This window comes from Argiope bruennichi, chromosome 5, assembly GCF_947563725.1.
Source record: "Argiope bruennichi chromosome 5, qqArgBrue1.1, whole genome shotgun sequence".
NCBI lineage: Eukaryota > Metazoa > Arthropoda > Arachnida > Araneae > Araneidae > Argiope > Argiope bruennichi.
This window is the reverse complement of record NC_079155.1, coordinates 130818666-130840943: the sequence shown is the minus strand read 5'-3', so window position 1 is coordinate 130840943 and position 22278 is coordinate 130818666. Positions and strand designations below refer to the sequence as shown.

At 28.9% G+C, this 22278-nt stretch overlaps 2 protein-coding genes across 2 annotated transcripts in view; one reads left to right on the top strand and one right to left on the bottom strand.

Annotated features, from left to right (window-relative positions):
- LOC129968161 (tether containing UBX domain for GLUT4-like) overlaps positions 1-22278 on the top strand; it is a 51520-nt gene that overhangs the window by 12719 nt on the left and 16523 nt on the right. The gene's annotated exons all lie outside the window — the stretch shown is intronic.
- Positions 136-7199, bottom strand: LOC129968160 (integral membrane protein GPR155-like). The gene is made up of 3 exons (XM_056081981.1): positions 6822-7199; positions 3879-3986; positions 136-2611 (listed from the first exon to the last, which is right to left on the bottom strand). Exon 3 carries the CDS (start codon positions 2593-2595, stop codon positions 193-195), a length of 2403 nt encoding a protein of 800 aa, XP_055937956.1. The 5' UTR covers positions 2596-2611; positions 3879-3986; positions 6822-7199; the 3' UTR covers positions 136-192.

The following is a 22278-nucleotide window of genomic DNA, read 5'->3' as shown; positions in this document are numbered from 1 at the left end:
GTTTAATCGTCATTTAAATTTTCACTTCTTAAATAATCTTCATATTCTGAAAAAAAATCATAAATGAAAATATTCTAATTTTCATCTAAAGTCATCTTTTTATATGTATTGTAATATAAATGAGTCAAATTATAATAAATAAAATACACTTTATTTACAATTGAAATTAAACAAATTTTAGGTTTAACAGAATTAATCTGCTACAACATCCCTATTTGTAAACCTAAAGAATCGCCTTCCGTAACAACCTTCATTTAATTCTTCAATAATGAAAGATTTTATGAAGCATTCAATTTGATAATCAGCATCTTTATTTGTAGCAGCAACTTCTGCTTCCAAAAGCCAATTGACTAATTCAGTATATTCAAAGACACCTTGATATTCTGCATTATTGATTATTCTAGTTTGTTCTAAATCTTTTTTGCACTTTTCATAATAATTCAAAAAAAATCTTTCACATATTATTTTTGATTCAATTTTTTCTAATGTATTTGAAGGAGCTTCATTGCTGAAAAAATTGAATTTACTCAATATTGAATACAGCAGATTACTGTCTAAGCCAAACATAATGAAGCATACTATTCCCAAAGTATAATTTACTATGACATCTAAAAATTCAAGTTCAATGTAAATGCCGTCTTCAGTTTCTATCAATTTCCAAAGGCAGACAAACACACTCAAAATCATTGAAACACTAAAAAGTATCAGTAAAGTAATGTGTTTCAAGAAATATTCATCATCAATAAGTCCAGTTCCTATCTCATTGTTATCATCGATATATCTTGAAACTTGTACAGTACATTGTTGTCGTCTTTCAGCACTGCAATGATACCTTGAATCACAAACTTTGTCATATGAATCATTGACCATAGAGTGATAATCTGAACAGTACTCTTCTTTTACATTTCTTCCTATATCTTCAATATCTCCACAGCAAATTGTTTTGCTAGTTGTAGCTTCTGATGAACAGGCTTGATGAGACTCTGCTTCACGATTGTGAATCAAAGTATGGGTTGAGTGCTGAGAGGCATTTCTTCGTAAGTATATTTGCTGCAGAATGATGCATGTAATTGTTCCAACTAAGCAGATAAGTGTGAGAGTGAAAGATGTAATACTATGAACATACCCTAATTGATAATTTGGTTCATACTTCCCTTTATCTTCAGCAAACACTAAAGCTACAGCCAGAAAATAGGGTAGTATAAAACACAATATAATAGACAATATATTAATTTGTTTTTTTAGTTGCAAGATGAAGCACAAACTTCTCATTCGAATAATGAGCAGTAATACTGCTAATAAAAGTACACACAATCTTGTTGCATATATACTGCCAGATGTTAATGTATATTGTATATAAAATAATGTGCTGTACTTTATTGGAGTGAAAAACATCAATATTCCACCTAATGCAATCAAAAATTGTGCAAATACCAAATAAAAAGTAACTCCAAAACTTATGCTCCTCCAACGCCTCCCTGTCAAAAATATCACAAGTAACCATAAACAACAAATTGCATTTACAGAACTAAGGTAACTGATTGTCAAGCTCAAATAAGAAGTAACATGTTCTATTCCAATCTGAGAAAGTGAAATAACTGATGCTGTTGCAAATAAAAGAGGAGCAGAAAATAATGTGCTGCTTACTACTGTTTTAGTTGCAACATCTATACACATATCATATTGTGTTGCAAACACATATACTGACGGTGCAGTTGGTAAAATGCCATATAAGAAACCAAAGCTACCAAGGCTTTCAATTTCTTTTGTTGAACTGTCCTGTAGAAAGAATCTCGTAGATTGTTGCATAATTAATGGCAGAACCAAATTTTTCAGAAAGATTAGTATTGTTACTACTACAGATATCTGAGAATCTGACTTTTTGCTTCTTATTGTCATTGTATATCCAAGTAAAAGCAAAGCAGTAGCTGGAAAAGCAGAGCTGAATGCTTTCAATATGTTATCAAAAATAGGTAACACTTTCTGTCCATATGTTACATTCCAAATAAGGCCGACTACTGTCATCAGTACAACAGGATTTCGAAGTGTGCCTTTTATAACATGATAAAGATGATTTCCACTCTGTGAAATATCACGGTGATGCTTTTCACTTTCTAGAAAGATGAATCCAATAGTGTTAAGAATAAGTAATTGTATGGGTGCTATAATGTATAAATACATAGGGTATTCAGGATGTGTATTTTGATACAAAGCAGCAAATAAAGGAAAACCCAAAGCAAAATCGTTACTTTGAGTTGCAAAGATAGCAAATATGCCAGCTTTTCCTAAATCACATGGATGCGTCAGTAGCATTGTAATGAGAGCTACACAAACAAAAATGCAAGTTTTTGAAACAAATACAGAAGCTATAAATTCCCACTTCATTTGAGTAAAAGGAATGGTTGAGACTGTCACAAATATAAGAGCTGGTAATGAGAGATATTGAACGAAAATTGATATACCCTGAGCTTCAACCTGTCTCAATATTTTTGCTTTGCCAAGAATATAACCAATGAAAATTATGCCAAAACACTGTACCAGTGAAGGTAGCAAAGTATCTTCTAAGGATATTCCTGACTGCCCCATTATTGTCATTGGTTCTTTAATATACCTGCGAAAAAGAAAAATAATCACTTAAAATATAATTACAAATAGGGTTGCACAATATAATATTTTGATTTATTAGTGTATTAAATATGAGCTCTAAGATCTGTCTTTGATTCTTATTTTACAAGTTAGCTGAAAATAGAAATATTAAGTAAGAGTAATTTATATATTTTGTCTATAAAATGCCTGGCATATCTATATTAATTATAATGGCATTATATATTAAGTGCTATTTAATATGACATATTATGGGAGACAAATATTAATAATTGACATTGGTTGGCAGGCTGTAAATAAAGCATTTCTAGTGAACAAGTTAACTTATTTATTGCAATGATTGTATATGTACAAAGCATATAGACTGAATAATTGTTTAATCTTCCTAGTTCAACATAAAGCAATAAAATTGTAAAAAATGTCAGCAGTGTTTTTTTTTTTTTTTTTTTTTTTTTAACATTTAATAATTGTGTTTAGTTTGAAGAAGCTTCCTCTGAAGAATATTAAGAAAATGCAAGAGTAAATATTAGATTATTGCTTTGGTGTTAACTGCAAACACTAAGTTACCCATTTAGGCCATTTGGAGAGTTAATCACATTTTTTAAGCCCAATGTTCTCATACATAAGGCTAAACAAACTTTAAAAAATTTGTTTTTAAAAATAAGATAGAGATTTTGGTGAATTCAACATTTTGGTTCCAAGTCAAATTTAACAAATATTATTTTTAAAACCATGTTTGAAAAAAAAAAAAATTGCTATTTAATAAGAATTTTAGCCATTAAGCATGTAATATATAATGTATGGAATACAATATATATATATTATTTCTTGCAAAAATCAATTTCTAATTTAATAAACTATGAAAGCCTTTTGCAAGTTTGTTTTATTTAATATCAGTGACAACTCAAATTGACAATACATAAGAAAATAAGAAATTATAAGCAGCCAAATCACAAGTGAATGATATTATGTATCATAAACGTAAAAAGAAATTATGAAATTTTTCAAAAAAATTTCATTTTAAATGTAGAATTTTACTAAACATAATATTGATAAACAGTGATCAAATATGTCATTTATTTTATAATGTATCAGGAACATATTATAGTTACATGAAAACGTAACATAGTAATACATTCTGTTGCTTTCTTCATAATGCTAACATGAGAATGTGATTGGCTAGTTATTATTCTTATTTTTTATTAAACCAACAAAATATTTAGTCATATGTTACATTTTACTCTAAATCATGACTTATTTGACTATATATTTACCATTAGAAAAGACATTATAACAGGTTAAAATGGTAGCATAGCTTGAATTTAGTATGCACTGTATTGACTTCAACCATTCTTGATTTATATATACTGCTGCTAGATGTCCTAAAATTAAAATATTTAAATAATTAAGGAAGAAAATTCAATGAAAAGTATTTATATTCTGAAATATAAACCATAGTTATTAAAGTGGTTAGTATTTTATTTGAAGCTTACAGGGACACAAAAAGTTGGGAAATCCAAAAATTTGAATTGGAGAAAATTGGATTTAAAAATGAGGAAGGCAAGTGAAAATAACAATTTTTAAATTTAAAAAATCATTAAAGATTAATTTAAATATTTAAGTTTTAATAAAAATGCTATAAGTAATTATAATGCATAAATGAATAATTACAAAGGAATTTAAATAATTTCAATAAATGAGCATATAATTTAATTATCAATAACACTTCAGGTAAAACAGTAATAAAATAAAATTTCAAAATAAAAGAATTCACAACCAATATGTTTAAAGTATTTTTTAAAAATACAGAATTTTTATTGTTTTGTTGTTTCTTATACCCCTTGGATTGAACTCCAATTCAAACCAAGTCCAAGAGATTGGGGAAAGAGGTGTGCAGTAGCTTTTGAGGGTAAGGATCCCTGAGCACCCAAGGGCAGAAGTCTGAATTAGCTTATATGAAGATGACACTCACACACTCGCTGGCATAACCCTTTTTTACAAGGAGGGGGGGGGGGCTCTTTCACACACCTCACAGCTAGAACACAGGGTAAAGAGCAATCACCCCCGAACCAGGACTCAAACCCGGTACACCCAGATCACGGGGAAGATGCACTACCCCTAGGCCAGTACACCGGCTTTATTGCTTTTTCGATTGTATACATTGCTCAGCAGAGGAGCACATGTGTATATAAGAGCCTTAAAAAATTATTCACTTATGACCTCTGAGGACATAAGATACAGATAGATGTATTTAATCAATAAAAAAAAATCAAATAAACAATTTGAAGTCCAAACTTTTAGTTTATCTTCCATTATAGGCAATTTTTAATAGTATATAAATACAAAATTTAAAGAATTGCAGAAAAATTCAAGTTGCTGACAAATTCAAAATGAAAGTATCTGAATCGTATAAGTTTCAGTGTGCTCATTGTGATTATACTATGTAAAAAAAAAAAAAGTGCTCTCTAATACATTATTTATGATATATATATCTACCTCTCTCTCTCTATATATATATATATAATGTTATTACATATATCTTTGGATTTAAAAGAAAATAACTTCATGTCTCTAAGATAGAATATTGGTGCTAATTAGTGGTAACATTAATTCATTTAGTAATTATCACAATGATTTGGCATAATTTTTTCTAAACCCACTGAAAGAGAGATAACGGGTTTAAAAGTACCTGGAATGTGATTAATGTTTTTATTCTTTAGCACAGCTGTTTAAGAAACTTTTTTACTTTTCTGTATTTAAAAAAAATAAAAGAATTGCCAGTTAAAAGATAATTTTTTTCAACTGATGTACAGGTTTAAAACTGAACATTTTTCATTCTAAAAGTCACTTTGTAAATATTTTTTTAACTAATAAATTATGGAATTTCTGTATAACAAAATAATATTAACAAAAATATAGTAAGAATTTTTTTTTAAGCATATGCGATTTTGTTCAAATGTTTATATTCATGTATATTACGCATATATTAATATTATATATCAGAAAAAATTGATACTTGTGTAATAACCATGTCAGCGATTAATAATGTACATTAGTACTAAATGTCATATTAGTCAACGGACTATATTTGGCAATGACATCCAGCTAAACCAAAAAAAATAAATCTGTGGAGGTATGCGGTCATTACTGAAATACTGAACAAATTATTTAAAAAAAACCTCCAAGCACCTTTTGTTTTATATTAATAATTTATGCTTCATTTATATTTTATTTATTTAATGCCTACAATTGTATATCTAGCTTCATATATTAGTTTTACTAAAGTGTTTAGCATTAGTTTAAAATATAAAATTTAATTAATAAAAATATTTAGTTCCTATAAATAACATTTGGAAGTGTAAATTAGCACTACAGCTTTTCATTAAGATTAGTCTTTTTAATGTGAAGCTATTTATGACATGCATTATTTATTTTCAGCTTAATATTTATTGACAGTATTTCCATTATCCGCATATTTGCTTTGCAATTTAAAGCATGCTTATAGTAGTATTGCTATTTCAGACATCTGTGTCAATTTATGCAACTTTCATAGTGACAAAGATTCAACTTAGCATAGCTTTATTTAAATTAATGATTATCAGGTTATAAATTTCTAACTTCTGGAATATTATAATTAAACAATATAATTTTCAAAGTAACAGATAAGAAAGCTACATGTTTAAAATAAAGATGATAAATACTGTAAACGGAGAGGGAGATTCTCAGTGCAAGGTAATTAATGCTTCTTAAACAGATAAAGAACAGTTAAATCAATGAAAAAAGTTATTCTGTGGTAAAATTTCAAATATAATAGCAATTTTCACGAACAAACTTTTAAAGATTATTGAAGTTTAAGTGTAGTTAAGTGATTAAGATGTTAAAAGAAAAAATAATATATGCATGAATAAAATTAAAAATAATGAAAAATTCTTGATTCTTTGTACATGTAAAGGAAATGCTGTTTTTTTGCATAAAATTAATGGGATTTAACATTTACTTTCAATTACATTTATACTATGAATCACCAAGTACTTATTTTCATGTATAAATAATAAACTACGAGTACTACTGATGACATTTTAATATTAAAACAAAATCTGCTATTTGATAATATTTTGCATGTTTAAAAAAATATTTAGACAGTAAATTTCTTGAGACTGTATTTTTCATCTAAAATGAAATTTGTGAAGAACTAAGATAAGTAATTAAACACTAACCTGATTAATGTTGTTGATCCAATTCTTTTGAGGAGTAGCTTCCTTGCCACTTGTTTCCCTACTTCGAATAGTCAAAAAGGTTTTGACTATCCACCATTCGATCTTGCGCAACACAACATTATTTTTAAAAGTTACTTAAAATAGAGGCAGACTGATCATTATTATGCAGATCAGAATAGAATGAAACAGGTTGTGGGTAACAGCTTTTTTTTTCACATTTTAGCGATATCATTATTTAAAAAAAAACTTCGAAATACATTGCTGATGCTTCGAGAACTTGTAGGCTGACCAAAAAGAAAAAAATTTGCAGAATACACACATTCTGCGTTGCATAACTCCTTCCCATCCGGAAGAAAAGAGAGAAACCCATGGAAACAGTAACGGTTAGCAGTGAAATTTGTATGACGGGGTTGAGTGTAAATGTATACAGATTAAATTTCGGTTATTTTTAAGTCGTAGCTACGGTATCAATTTTAGGCATGTGAAATCTCAATGCATAAGTTGTGGATGTTTAAACAAACAAAAAACGGTTGATTTGTTGTGATTTAGCTCCAAAGTATGCTATTGAGTTGCAATAAAAACGTGCGCAATGCGCTGTATTTTGTCCATTGAAATTTTAATTTGGATATTTTATGTATCAAAAAGACGAAAATCGCAGGGGGAAAAAAAAAAAAAAAAAGGTCTTGTTAAATAGGAAGTTTGAAATGTGTAAATATTAATAAATATTGGATTCACTTTTTAGTAAAATTGTATTTATTAATTGCATCATTGTTTTGATTTTTCAAATTGTTATTTATTTGTTTATTTATCTCGTTATTTTTAATTCTTGTGATTATTCTCTGTTATGTCGAAGTTGCAAATGAAATTTTACAAATTGCTGTGAATTAATCTAACTGCGTCAAATGTTCATCGTAGCGATACCACCACCATCTTGAATCAGCTTAGAAATCTTGCTTAGAAATATAGCATGGATCAAGATCTTGTTGAAAGATACCAACACCACCAGAGAAAGTTTGCATCATAGGCACGATTTCACTTTCTATTATAGAAATGTATTGTTTAGAGTTCATCATCCCTTCAACTGGTACTAAACTGCTAGGTCCTCCAGAAGTAAAATCACCTCAAAACATTTGTTTCTGAGGGTGCTTAACTGTTTGAATAAGATGTTATTCTCTGATGGATTTTCCACCACTTCACCTGACAAATCTTGGTCGAAACCCTTGCACAAGAAAATGCGTTTCGTCGCTGAATAGAACCTTTTTCCTATCTTGTGCAGTCCAGAATTGATATTTTCTGGTCCAATCAAAAGGGTTTTTTTCTTCATTGCAGGTGTTAATAACTGTTTTTCGATTGGCTTTCTTGCAAATCTCCCAGCTTCAATAAGCCTTCGTCGAACTGTCGATGAATCCATGCTCTCAACAGTAGCTAATAATTCTCTGTAAATATATCTACTTGTTTAGTAAGGAGGCTTCGTACTACATTTCGTATAAGAAATTTGTCTGTTTGAGGTGTGATCTATACTGTCCTAAAATTCTTTTGCTGATTAATAATCCTAGAAACACTGGATTTTCCAATTCCAACTGCTGCAGCAATATCCCTCACAGTCATAGAAGTATGCTGACTAAGGGTAACAGTTCTAGTCCTTTTCCTAGGAGTGATATTCACTTTTTAAATACACGTCAGAAGGAGACAATTCACACAAGCGACCACTTCTTACAGACTTAAGCGAAAAATTTTCGGCATGTCATGATCACATGGTTAAACCGGTTTAGACTAGTCAAGAGCAGTCGCGCGGTGTAAGAAAATGCAGCTGAAACCGGTTTGAGGCAGAAAATCCCCGAGAAAGGAACAATTTTCTTAAAAAATATGTTTGTCCCATTTAATTCGCACAGTACTGTACCTAATAAAGGTGGTATACGTTTCTTTCCATCATGAAATTGTAGTTCTTGGAAAAAAGCCGTAATCGTCACGAGTGTTCAAAATTTTATTTTCAGAGTCCCACTCGTGATTCACTTCGTATTATAGTAAAGAATATAGGGTACTTTTCCGTTAGCCAGACGCAAGCTAAAAATCGCCAAATAATGTAGAGTTCCGCCAAATTCGCATTTGATTCTCAGTTGGTGACATTTGCGTCCGGCTAACGGAAAAGTATCGATATAGTAAGTATATCGTTACTTATATATTGTAATCATAGCATTGGCGAAAAATAGAAAAGAAATTAGGCATGAATCTGGCGCTTTACAGCGTGCGATCTTTGATGATTAATTGCTTGTATACGGTAAATACACAGATGCCAAGAAGTCATATATATATATATATATATATATATATATATATACGTTGGATGCCTTTTTTCTGGACCTATTGAAATCAAAATTTGATGTGGAACTACAATTATAATCTCACATGAAAATAAAATTATTTTTTTCTTTATTTTTTTGTCATTGCGTTGTTTAATTATCTGGTTTATATGTATGCAAAAGTACAGACTGACAGATGGTCAATTTCTTTATGGATCTGACACCAAATTTGATGCAGATCGACATTTTAAATTCATAAACTTTGAACTAAATTTTATCAATCTTTTTAAAATTTTCTAGTAACCATATTCCAATTTTATTCAGACAGCCAGATAGAGACTTCATCTGAATAGATTTCGTTCAAAATCTGGTAGAAATCTACAATTTGATGTGCAAAATTCATATACCCAATTTCTACCTTCTAGTTGAAAGTGTATTTAAATTGTCATGTTCACTGACGGCAAAATGCCAAAAATGTGTTTTTCGGACTTGGTGAAGTGTGTAGCAGGGGGACCATCAAAATCTCGATGAATTGTTTTTTGACAATTACAATATTTCTTTTCTTATATGAGAAAGTAAAAAGGACAGATTTAATAATAATGAATTCACTTTATTCAAGCATTTTCTAAAAGGATAAATTTATATTTTAATTATGCATTAAGGTACCATACATAACATACAAATTTTTTAATAACTTTGCATTTATTTTGTTTGATGGTAATTAGATATATAATTATTTTTTCTTCTTCAAAAATAAAACTTAAGTATTTAAAATTAACTGCATAATAGAAAATATTAAAAAATTATTTGCTTTTACTATATTTTTTATGTTTTTCTTTTTGCCAATGGAATCAATTCACGTGACATTCGTCTTCATGCGCTATTCTCTGTTATTATATCCTTTTCCCTCTTGCTATATGCATATTCACTTCCAAAAATAAATTAGCGCGATTCATTCATTGCATACTTTACTAACATAAATTAGCTTGACTTTTTTCATTGTTTCTTCAAGAAAAATATTCACGACAGAATAGATTTTTCACTTACTGCTAAATGAAAAGGAGAAACAAAAGTTATGAAAAGATGTCTAATTTGTTAATATTTACATAGACTGAAAATGGGATCGCGCATTCAAAAATGTGTTTTATTAAGAATAATGTTTACATATCGACATGACTAAACTTTAAAAAAAGAGAGAAATAAATTAATATCAAGCCTTTTACCTTTTTGTTATATCTCGTGTATATTGAGTTATGATATTTTAAAGGACTTTATTAGACCATACAATTAACAATATATGAAATTCATGAGCAATCCGAGTGTTGTATGGGCCGTTCCTTGAATCAAAACAATACATTCTCAAACAGAAGGCATCGTTTAATTAAATAATAGAGCAAAAAGAAAAAGTAATTTAAGATGCCATCTAGTTATGCTATTGTTTTAGCGATCATTTTTTTTTTTCATTCAGATATAGCAATAGAACTCATTTGTTATTTCAATAAATTAAGTGTGGATAAGAACATAGCATAATACCTATGGTTCTTAAGCTGCAATACCTACGCAACGTTTACGAACTCTCTATGGTAAGTGAGTCCGACCTTGAGCACTGTAACAAAAGAGTGTTTTTAGACTGTTTACTATAATATTGTTCTACTTTTATTCTTTACTAGAAAGGAGGCAGTGTTGCCGTACAGCATTCAGATTGCGACTAATTATGGTTTAGTCCATGTTCTTAGCTTGTAGTTTGCAAGAATAAAACTCTGCTTTACAAAAACGAAATATTTATTAGTAAAAAATCATAACTTCACATGTGACCAGCGACTGACGTTCGAACAGCTGTTGTTACAAGTGAGTAAGAACAAATTAAAAGTTGACGTCACTTTATTTATACCTTGAAGATCCGGTCAGTTTCAGTTCACTTCACAGAAATATGAATCGATATAGTAGCGCCGCCACACCAATCAAAGTGCAGCCGCTTCTCTGTTTCTTCGTGACTGCCGCAAAATAGAATTCTAGAATCGGGGGCTCTATATTCTTCCGGTTTACCATGTTGTCCCTTTCGAAGTCTAATTTTAAATTTTGACTTTTTTTTCTTCGATTGGATTGATTTAAGAAAATTTTATTCGTTTTAAATCCAATTTTGTGTTCATTTTCCGTGATTTATGGAATTATTTTAGTTATTATTTCTACCTTTTTAATGTTACCCTTTTGACATTACACTTATAAGTGTGTTTATAAATCATTTAAAAATGTGATTTGGTATTGAATGAAATATTTGCCTGAGGTACCAAATATTTTAATATTAATGCGATAGACAAAACTCTCAAAAATAATATTTAGAATGAGGCAATAAATTGTATTTGAGTATTAGATGAATGAGTATTAGTTAAAACAACGCCTTTTCTAATTTTTATCAGATTTTGAAAACTCTTAGCCATCTATTTTTTGAATTTGTACTAATTTTTTGTATTATTATTATTATTATTTGACTATTTTTTTCATGTTGATTAATAATTATATTTATTTGATTATTATCGTTTATTTATTTTTGTCACTTATTTTACTACTTATTGGTTTTATTAGTAAATATTTTATTTAAAGAGATTAAATATTTTTAATTATTCACTTATTACTATTTATTATAAATATTTATTTATGGATATCCTTTGTTTGGCTATTTCTTCAAGCATTGACAAGAATTTAATATTTTTATTACAAAGCACTTTATGCTGACTGTTTTTAACTCCATATTTATTTTATAAATACTGAATCGCATATATGATAATCTAAAATTTATTTTTATGAAAAAAGTTTTTTTAAAAATAACTTTAACAAAGGATAAAGAATTTCTTTTATATTTTATTCAGTTTGCCTTTTTTCAATGCATAGCGAAGATTTTACAAATAATGAAAGCAAACATGCTTCTCCCTGTATATATCATAATGATTGCGTCAAATAACATTTTTTGCCTATCATGCGTTTTTTTTTTCTCATTTTAACGCTAAGAACAATTGTGTTTCGGATTGAAATGACTGTTTCTTGTTTAGTATTTTCTTTGTTCATGTAAGTTCGCTCAATACATTACAACTTTTTATTATCTTTATTTGTTTCTTTTTAATTAGTTCTTAAATTTTAACTTTGTTTAAAAGTACATAATCTGAATTTGAATGGTGTTTCATATATTATGTATATAGCTTTAATTGATTTCAATTAATTACTTTTAGATTAGATTACTGTTTATAAGTTAAGAAAAATGTAAGCCAGTGCGTCGGAAAAACCTTATTCTTAGTGGACAATATGATTTAAGCCTAAAATTTATTCAAAGTTTTATAGAGTGTGCATTTAATAAAATAGGACTAATAAGTGAAGTTTTGGAATGCATTTTTTCTACGCTTTGCATCTTTCTGATAGTACATTGTTTCAGCCAAAGTTGATTTTCGTACTCAAAAATTTTTTATTAACTGCAAACTCATTGTAAGATTTTAGATGATAGTAAGATACGTAATATTTTATATTGTTCAATATGTTGTTACATATATGACGATTTAGTTACACATATCGTGTAATTATGACATCACTCGAATTGACTTCATTAGTTTACAAGCAAAATAATGAAAGTTTAGCCAATGTTTCTCTACTGCAATGTAGAAAAATTAATTAATAAAATTATTTTAAAGAAAAATTATTAAAATTCATTTGGGGAAAATTTAGTTTGTTTATTTTTTTAATTAATAATGATACGTTTCCTTTAAAATTTATAAAACATTCTGATTATAAAAACCGCGAAACAACAACCCGAATTCCGATTATGTTTGATTATTATGTTAGCTGAATGCTGAAGTTCTTTAAGGCTGCTTAGCTGATACTTCATGGGATCACGCTGCATAGGGATTCTGTTTCAAGATTTTGAAAATGTCGCATGACAAGCGCCCCATATCCTTTCATATCTTACTGCTTATTATTTTGCTCTTTGAAGCGTCATCACTCCTGCAAGATTCCAAAACTGCTCATATTAAGTATAAATGTATCGATTCCATTGACATGTGCGAATGTAATGTTTATTGGTTTTTTAGTTAGACTAATCTTTTTTATATGTTCTGTATTGTATATTACTTAGTTTTGTTAAATTTATTTTTCCTTTTCCTTCTATTAAAAAATTATTCATTCTTAAATTTAATTGCTGGTCAAAACTAAACGTAAATTAACGTAAAAAATTTCGTTTTGTGTTAATCAGAATTTAATCAAATATACAATTACACTATTGAGATAGAATAGAAAAACATTTATAATTTTAATATGACACTTGACAAAAAAACAGGATATAGGAAGTAATATTAAAAATAATATTGTTTAAATGTGGTCATAATTATAAAATTCACACATTGAAAAATGTGATCGTTGTATGTCGCAGAATTTTCACAAGCCTCGCCAACTGCCCTAATCCATACCAGCTCCTTGTTGACTGTTTCGCCATTTTTCAATCACTTGCCTTCTGATATTCGGGGCCAGCACGATGGCTATCAGTGATCTCCAAAAATTCTCAGTGGAAATAAAATCACAACTGCAGAATACCTATTTTATAATTTCGATATGCCAGTGCTCAAACTATTCTCTGGTACATTCTGCAGAATGGATTCTTGTATTATTCTGCCGGATCTGTTCTATCCAGTTTATCAGAGGTGAGTAAAGCAAAGAGTTACCCGTCTGTACTAATTAGTATTTTCCAACGTTTTGTTGTCCAATGAGAAAGGCCACAGCTGTTTTACCAACCTTAAATAATTTCGGAACATCTAAACAATTTGAAATATTCGGTTCAATTTTAATTGAGTATTTTTTTTTCGTGCAATATCATAACTTAATATTATTTAAAATATTTTATCGTATCTAATATATTTTAAATCGTCTCGTTGAATGTTTGAATTCCATTCCGTTGTCCATGGTATGCACATATTGAAATCTGGCGTCCATGAGATGAGATTCTATTTTAACTTAATTCCTATTTTCTTCCATTTCATAATCGATAATTGTTGTTTACAAATTGGCATTTAGCTTTAAAGAGTTTAAAATTTGATTAAAAAAGGCTCTCCTTTTTTTTTTTATATTTTTCTTTTTAGCCCCTTCTTTCCGTAAATTAACAGATCTTTTTGAACATTATTATTATTATTCCTACTTTAGTAGTTTGACAGTTGAGTTTTCAGCAACACAGAAAGCTAAATTTTTTTTCAACCTTCTGTTCTGTGAGTCATACTTCAGGACATTAAAAAAAAATTTTATTCGATTTTATTAAACCAAGAAACCGTTTGCAATGTCTTATCAGAACAAACAACAGTTTTGTGAAAAGACGCTAATTATTTTAAATGCAGTTGAAATCATAGAAAAGTTTAAATTAAAAAGAGAAATAAAACTTTAGTCAAATCATCCAAAAGAAAAAAGTTGTTGTCGTATGAAATTAATACTAATAAGAAAAGTCGTCGTTTATTTTATTTTAATTATTAACTCTGAATTTTATGTGACAATTTTTTATGAGAAATAAAAATACCAATAACTAATGGCAACAATGCAAAAAAAAAAAAAAGTACCATAACCTTATAACTTTTAAAAATTAATTTTTGACCATTTTAATCGGTTTTTTTTTTTTTGAAAAATAATAAGTATCATTTTTTTGAAAGAACTCTTTATTAGGGCTCTGAAAAGATAAAATAATTTTTTAACACAAAAAATTTGGAGGTCAAAACAAGAATCTTAAAAGTGTCAAGTACAAAAGAAAAGTTATGAATTAACTGAAATCTTTATTTTATTCATAGTAAATTTTAATTTTAATATCGTATGAATGTTTGGGATTTTGTTCTTTCTTATGATATTTATTTATTGTGAATTTATAGTCTTCTGCTATTCTTTCATATACCTCGCATTTGTTTTGACATTCAAATTTTTGATTTAATAATATATATATATATATATATATATATATATATATATATATATATATATATATATATATATATATATATATATATATATATATATATATATATATATATATATTTATGTTTTGAATAAGCGTTTAAAAATGTTTCTATTCGAATGAAAATTCAGTCACAGAATTATGCATTTACAGACACGAAACATGTGAAGCTAAGTAAATACATTTAAATAAATAACATCGACACATTTTCTGACGAATTAGTTTTAAAAAAATAAACAGTTGGAATTTTTCATTTGTGATAAGCCGGTGGGAGGGAAGAATCCACCTGAAGCACGCGCTGTCAGATATCATTGAGCAATTGCTTAAATGTTCGCAAACAGAAGTGAGTGTGTCACCGCAATTAGAATACGGGCCCTCTTCAAAAGACTTATTCTTGGGGGTATTTCATAACAAGTGAACGTATCTCAGAAAGGTGAATTGTTATAGAAAACTCTTGAGTCGCCTTGGAAACTTTGCCTTAAAATAGTAACGAGGTGAGACGCTTTGGTCATTATTATTCTATACCTAATCCTACGAAGCAGGTTTGCGACTATTAATATCCCAGTGATTTCACTTTTAGACCTTGAGCCTCCTTATCGTTGTCACGATCGGTGTACATCAATGTACGAAAAGACACGTACCTTTTGTTTTCACTTATGATATATAAAATGTTTTGTAGATGCTTTTTTGAGATGTATTTTCGGGAATAAACTTTGTTCAGATTGTAGAATTTATTTTTTAAGTTCTGTATTAAAATGAATTTTATAAATGCCCTTGTAAGATGTATTAGAACATTTCTTGCTTTTATTTTTTAACAGAACAAGATGAGGCGGATCAAACGAAATGAGAGCAGCCTGCCCTGTTCTGAGTGAAGCTGTTTTGAATGTTTCGAAGTAGCTATTATAAATGCGCATTTAATTAGTTTTCTGCCTTTCTCAAATCCAGTAGATATGCGCAGTTACAGTAGTTGTCAAAATTGTAAAAATCTTTTGGGAAAAGTGTATCTTGGAGATTTGATAACATAATAGCAATAGGTATTTGCAGTAAAACCATAAAGTTATATACAATTTTAAAGATAATTTAGCTAACAATATAGTGCATCAAATTATGTTCACTTTACTTTTTTTTAAAGCTTTACGAAATAACGAGAAGAAAGAAGCACACTTTGCTTAAGTTGAAAAGAGATAGTTTTTCTTCCTTTGAATATTGCTATTGAGCAAGAGCTTTCAGGAAGCTAGTAAAGTGGCATTATGTTATCAAAAGAATTCACAAATGGATGCAATATTTTGGAACTGTGGTTGGTGCATTTTGTGATTGTTATTAAATTGCTCAAGTTTATATTATTTTGTGAGTTGTCAAAATGTGATGACATTGTTTTTTGGTGCTTTTTGTGATTGTTATCAAATCCCTCAGTTTTGTTTTCTTCAACTTTGTGAATTATCAAAATGTTAAAAAATATATTACCTATAGAAATGACTCGTTAACCAAAAAAACTATGTGACATTTTACTAATGCTTGAACAAGTTGTGGTTAAAATGAAAGTATACAGAAATTTGGTGAAAATCTAATGAATGGTGATATATTTGAAGAAGTATAAAGAAACTCAGCCACTAAAAACCAAATTGGTAAAGGCAGAGAAAAGCGCAGAATATAAGTTCTGATAGAATTATTAAAAAATTGTGTCTGTGTGATAGAAGAAAATAATTTGAAGTATATGAGGTGAATGTAATGTAATGTTGAGAGCTAGTATTATTCTCCTCAGATTGCCGGAACCCAGTTTAAATGAAAGAATTCTACGGAAAAAGCCATTTTTAAATCCGAAATAAAGGTTGAAGCAATTAAATTGGGCAAAAGCCCCTGACAACTGGAAAGCAGAATTTGGAGTGATGAAACCAAAATTTCACTATTTAGGAGCGATGTCAAAAAAAAAAAAAAAAAAACATAAGAATAAGAATAGAAGATTTACGTTTTAATTAAACTACATCAGCTATTAAACATCCATGGAAATGTTATGATCTGGGTTTGTATGATAGCAAATTCCATGGGCTAAATTTGTTCTTAATGGAAATATAAATGTCCAAAATATACAAATGAAATACTCATCCCTTGACTACTGCCTTCCTCATGCGATCTTTTCCTAAATAAAGAATTTATATTTCATCAGGAGTTAGCTCCATAGCATGTTGCCACAGCATGTAAAAATTTATTTCAAGACAATCGTATTTCAATTATTGGAATGGCCTGGGAATAACCTAGACTTCAATTAAATCAAAAATCTATGTAGCAAATTAAAGGGTTTTGAAACGCAAAAGCAACCCAGCAATAAAAACCAATTAAAGCAAGCAATAATTCAATCATGATATCGCATTATAAAAGCCGAGGAATTAAAAGCAATGGTAAATCCAAGAGATGGCTTTGCAATATCGTAATTGATTCTAAAAGTTACTCAATAACAGATTAGCTACCACAAGTGAAAAATATTTTATATGTCATTACTTTTATATTTCCTTTACAATTGCTCTTCCAATACAAATATCAATTGTAAAAATTATTTTATTAAATTCTTGGATCTAGAAAATGATATATAATTGAAGGGTTTTTCTTAATAAAATTGCCGTTATGTTTCATCAAATCTAAAAAATGCGCTTTTTCCATAATTTTGGCCACTATTATATCTTCTTTTCGCTCAAAATGTATTCGCATTCTTTACAGATGACTATCCTGCCAATTGTAATTTATTATAATTATTTTTTAAGTAGTTTCGTGGCCTAAGAGAGAAGACATCTGTGAGCTTTGAAACTCGGTTTATTTCGTCCCGGTAAGCATAATTTATGTACAAGCAGGAAGCGAGAAAAGAGGCTAAAATATTTTTCCCCATCGATTTTATACTATTAGATTCTGATAGGGATTTCTTTGACACGTTTAAACTTAGGAAAGGGAAATATAGGTATCTTTTAAAAGAATTTACTAAGCATGATAGATTTTTATCCCTTCACTCGAAGCGTGAGAACTTGCTGATTAAAGCAGTTTTACAGAGTTCGTGTAGGATTAATTAAATAAAAAAAAGGTGGAATTGGATCATGAAATAAATAATTATTTTAGAATGAAGTTAATATGGGTTAAATGAAGATAAAAAAAATTCGGAAATTAAGATTTAAATTAGATTAAGATTTTATATTGTTACGGATTTCTTCCTCCTCCGCCGTCGGGTTCTTTTTTATAGTGGTAGTGATATGGTGTAAGAACACACAATCACTACCACTATCAAAAAGAACCCGACGACGGAGGAGGAAGAAATCCGTAACAATTTCTTCTCGCTTTACACGGAGAGGACAAATATTTACAGACGAGACGATCACAGGACAGCATACATCAGCACACTACAGACGACAGTAGCCCACAGGTAGTTATAGTCCACAGCACACGAAGCGGCCAGACAGAATCCAGCAGGAGAGGGGTTCCTCGGAGCTTCGCTCTACGATCTCACCAACGGCTGAACTTCGCACTGTCTCTTCTCGCTTTAGCTGCCGACTCATTATTTCTCACAACTGGCTACTACACACAAGATACGACGCTGATTCCACAGTAGATGACAGGGCTCGTCACATAGCAGTTCAGTACTCGCTCCACGCAACGCTGGCACTCCGCTGTTGCTTCGTTATCCTCTCGAATCCTCGTTACTTGTCGGCGACTCCGACTACAATTAACGATGACGACTCTCCACGACTCACAACTACTCACTTCGACACAGTAGACGACAACGACGATGACGTAATTTGTCCGGATACACAGGAGGTTCTTCGTCTCCTATTTGCATCACACTCCTTTGCAAATCCACAGCAAAGCCGAATTCTTGAAGGAAATCGAGGCCGGAATTACAGGGATCAGCAATTCCAGCCACGTAGTCTTCACATCATATCACTACCACTATCAATAAACAGAAGAGACAAAGCTTTTAATCTGAGATGGTAGCTCATTCAATTGAAGCTTAAATCTTTTTTTGTCGTGGGATCATAGCATTATACATAAGAGATTTTATTGAAATCAAAAACAATTATTATCCTCGTTGAATCAGCTGGTCTTCAAAGGCCACAAGTGAGGAATAAAAAATTGAATTAACAATACCGTGAAAGATGACTTGCAGTTAAATATTAGATGACGCTGACGATTACATTTTAATGACATTATAATGCCATGGAATCGACGTCATTAGAAAGGTGTTTGAACATTATAAATAGTGTAAGATTATTTATATAGCTCAACTTCAGTATCTATCAAAATTTGACGATTATTGAAAAAGTCTGGGGCATCATATTAGGCATCAGATTTTTAATTGAAATAAAATACAATCACTATTTTCAGCGAACCCACTGGTCGCCAAGACAACCAACACATAATAAATAAAACAGGTGCAAAGTTTTCAAAATAACTTGCCTTTATGTCCATAACAATTAATTGCTTAAAAATACTTTGTTGAAGGAGTTTATTGAAATTTAATACGACCAATATTCTCGTTGAAACAACGGGACGCCAAAGGAAGGTAAATTAAAGTGAAATAAATTTAATTTTTAATGAATGAACGTAAAAAATTTCATATTCTTTTTAATGCCTCTTTTAGAGTACTTCCCTCTCTCTCTCTCTCTCTCTCTCTCTCTCTCTATATATATATATATATATATATATATATATATATATATATATATATATATATATATATATATATATATATACACACACAAAAGTATTAGAATCAAGTTAATAGGAAAAACAAAAATCAAATAAAAATTATTAAAAAAATATTAAAAGCTTAATTTAAGAATTAACAATCACAGATCCGATATAAAAAACTTCATAAAAAATAGGACCACTGACTTCGAACTGGAGCATTTTCAAAACCATAACTTTAACAATATTAATATCTACATTCTAGAAGACAATATTAACGAATTAAACAAAAGATTAGATCTGGAAAACATTTATATTTGCAACCTAAAAACTTTATTTCCTTATGGTCTCAATAGTAAATTAAATGGGGAAGGTTATGCAGATTTAAACAATAATTGCATTTATAACAAATTTAACATATTTAAAAATTTTCTAAATAAAGATAACTTTTCTAAAAGAGGTAAAGGGAAAGGAGGCAATTTTCAAATTATATTTGAGGAATTTCAAAATTACTGTAATCTGGAACACAATAGTGAAAACATTCACAGAATTAGGAAATACATTTTTGGTCTTAGAAATAATAAAATGAAATGGTTTTTAAATAATAAATTCGGGGAATTAGAGTTTAAAAATACGTACACTAAATGTATTATTCTAGATCTTATTAAATGTAAACTTAACATTGGAAAAAACGATTTACTTTTTAATAATAAAAATAATGTTTACAAAGAATACTGTGTGATTAAATTCTTGGATATTTACTTCGAATATCTAAAATTACCCAAAATTATACATAATAATAATATATTTTTTCCTCTTGCAGATAAAACTACTGTATCAATAGCGTTTAGTTACACTTCAACTTTAAAGAAAAAAATTTGTAATTATAATTACTATAGCAAAAATTTAGATAAAATAAATAAAACAGATTGTTACTGTAACAAAGAAAAATATAAAGATTTTATAGATATTGATAAAGGTCATATTATTACAGGTAATTTAAAAATTATTGAATCCAACTCTTTAAGAGATTTGATGGGAAGAGGAACAAAATTTAGATTAAGAGAAAAAATAAACCATAACAAAATTTTGATTTCTATTGGTAATAATTTGGATGTTTTTATTGCCAAATTATCTAGAAAATACCATTGGCCTGCGGAAGGTTTCGGGGAATGGAAAGTGAGAATTTTAAAGGAAATTAAAATAAAATTGAATACTGATTTTGACAGATCTAAAGAACGTGGGATTTATTTTAGTAAAACATTAAAAAATGAAATAAAAAATTTAAAAGAAAAATTTGTTATTACAGTAATAGATAAATCAGCAAATAATTTCTGTTTAATTTGTAAATATTATTATAAAGAACTTTTAATTAATGAATATAACTCTAATGCAACTTATATGTTAAAGAACACCGGGAAAAAGGAATTAGATAAAAGAATGCTAGCTTTCGCAAAAAAAACCCAAAACTAAGACTTGCTCTCTTAACTATCCTTATTTATTCCCAACAGTTAAATTTCATAAAAATCCATTAAAATTCAGATTCGTAACCTGTAGCACTGGCAGTTATAATTACTATACGGGTAAACATTTCTTTAAATACTTAAAAATTATCCTGGACAAAATAAAAAATGAAGACAACTTTATTATTTCTAGTAACAAAGAAGTATTGGATTTTCTTAAAGATAACAACATTAATAAACTTAATACTTTTGATTTCGAAAATTTATACACTAATCTACCTCATGAAAAATTAATAAAGGTCTGCACTTTTATATATGACGAATATTTAAATGAAAATATCATTCCTAAAAATAACTGGCTTGAGTTATGTAATTTTAATATTACTGAAAATTACGTGTTTAATGGTATTAATTTTTATAAACAAGTCAAGGGCATTCCAATGGGGACAGCTTTCTCAAGTGCTTTAGCTAATATTTTCCTGCATTACTATGAGAAAAAAATAATTAAATATAATTTAATAAACGGGTGGAGATATATTGATGACCTACTTTTGTTTAACTTCGACAAAACTAATATTATTACTAATTGCTATCCAAAAGATTTAATTCTAAAAGATACAAATAAAAATCAACTTGAGGCTACCTTTCTGGATTTAAAAATCGAAATTGCTAATGATAAAACAATAGTTGGTATATACGATAAAAGGGATGATTTCAACTTTAAAATAACAAAACTATGTAACTACCATTCCAATCTAAACTCTAAAATTTTCAAAAATCTAATTTTCTCACAAGTTAACAGGATCAAAAGGGTTTGCAATAATAAAAATTCTTATATTGAAGCATCAACTATCCTCCTTAAAAATTTAATTAAAAATGATTTTCCTAGAAATTACTGTAATGTCAATTTTTTAATTAAACAAGGTATGGTTTGGGATTAATCCTTTGGCTTTAATAAAAATAGAACTTTACTTGCATATTGGATCATTCAACAGATGGCGCTGGGTGCCTACCTCTGTTTACATAATTTACCGTTAACTTTTTTAAAAACAGGAAATCACTAT

Coding starts and splice junctions, on each gene's coding strand:
- LOC129968160 (XM_056081981.1), bottom strand. CDS start 2,595: ATGACAATAATGGGGCAGTCAGGAATATCCTTAGAAGATACTTTGCTA.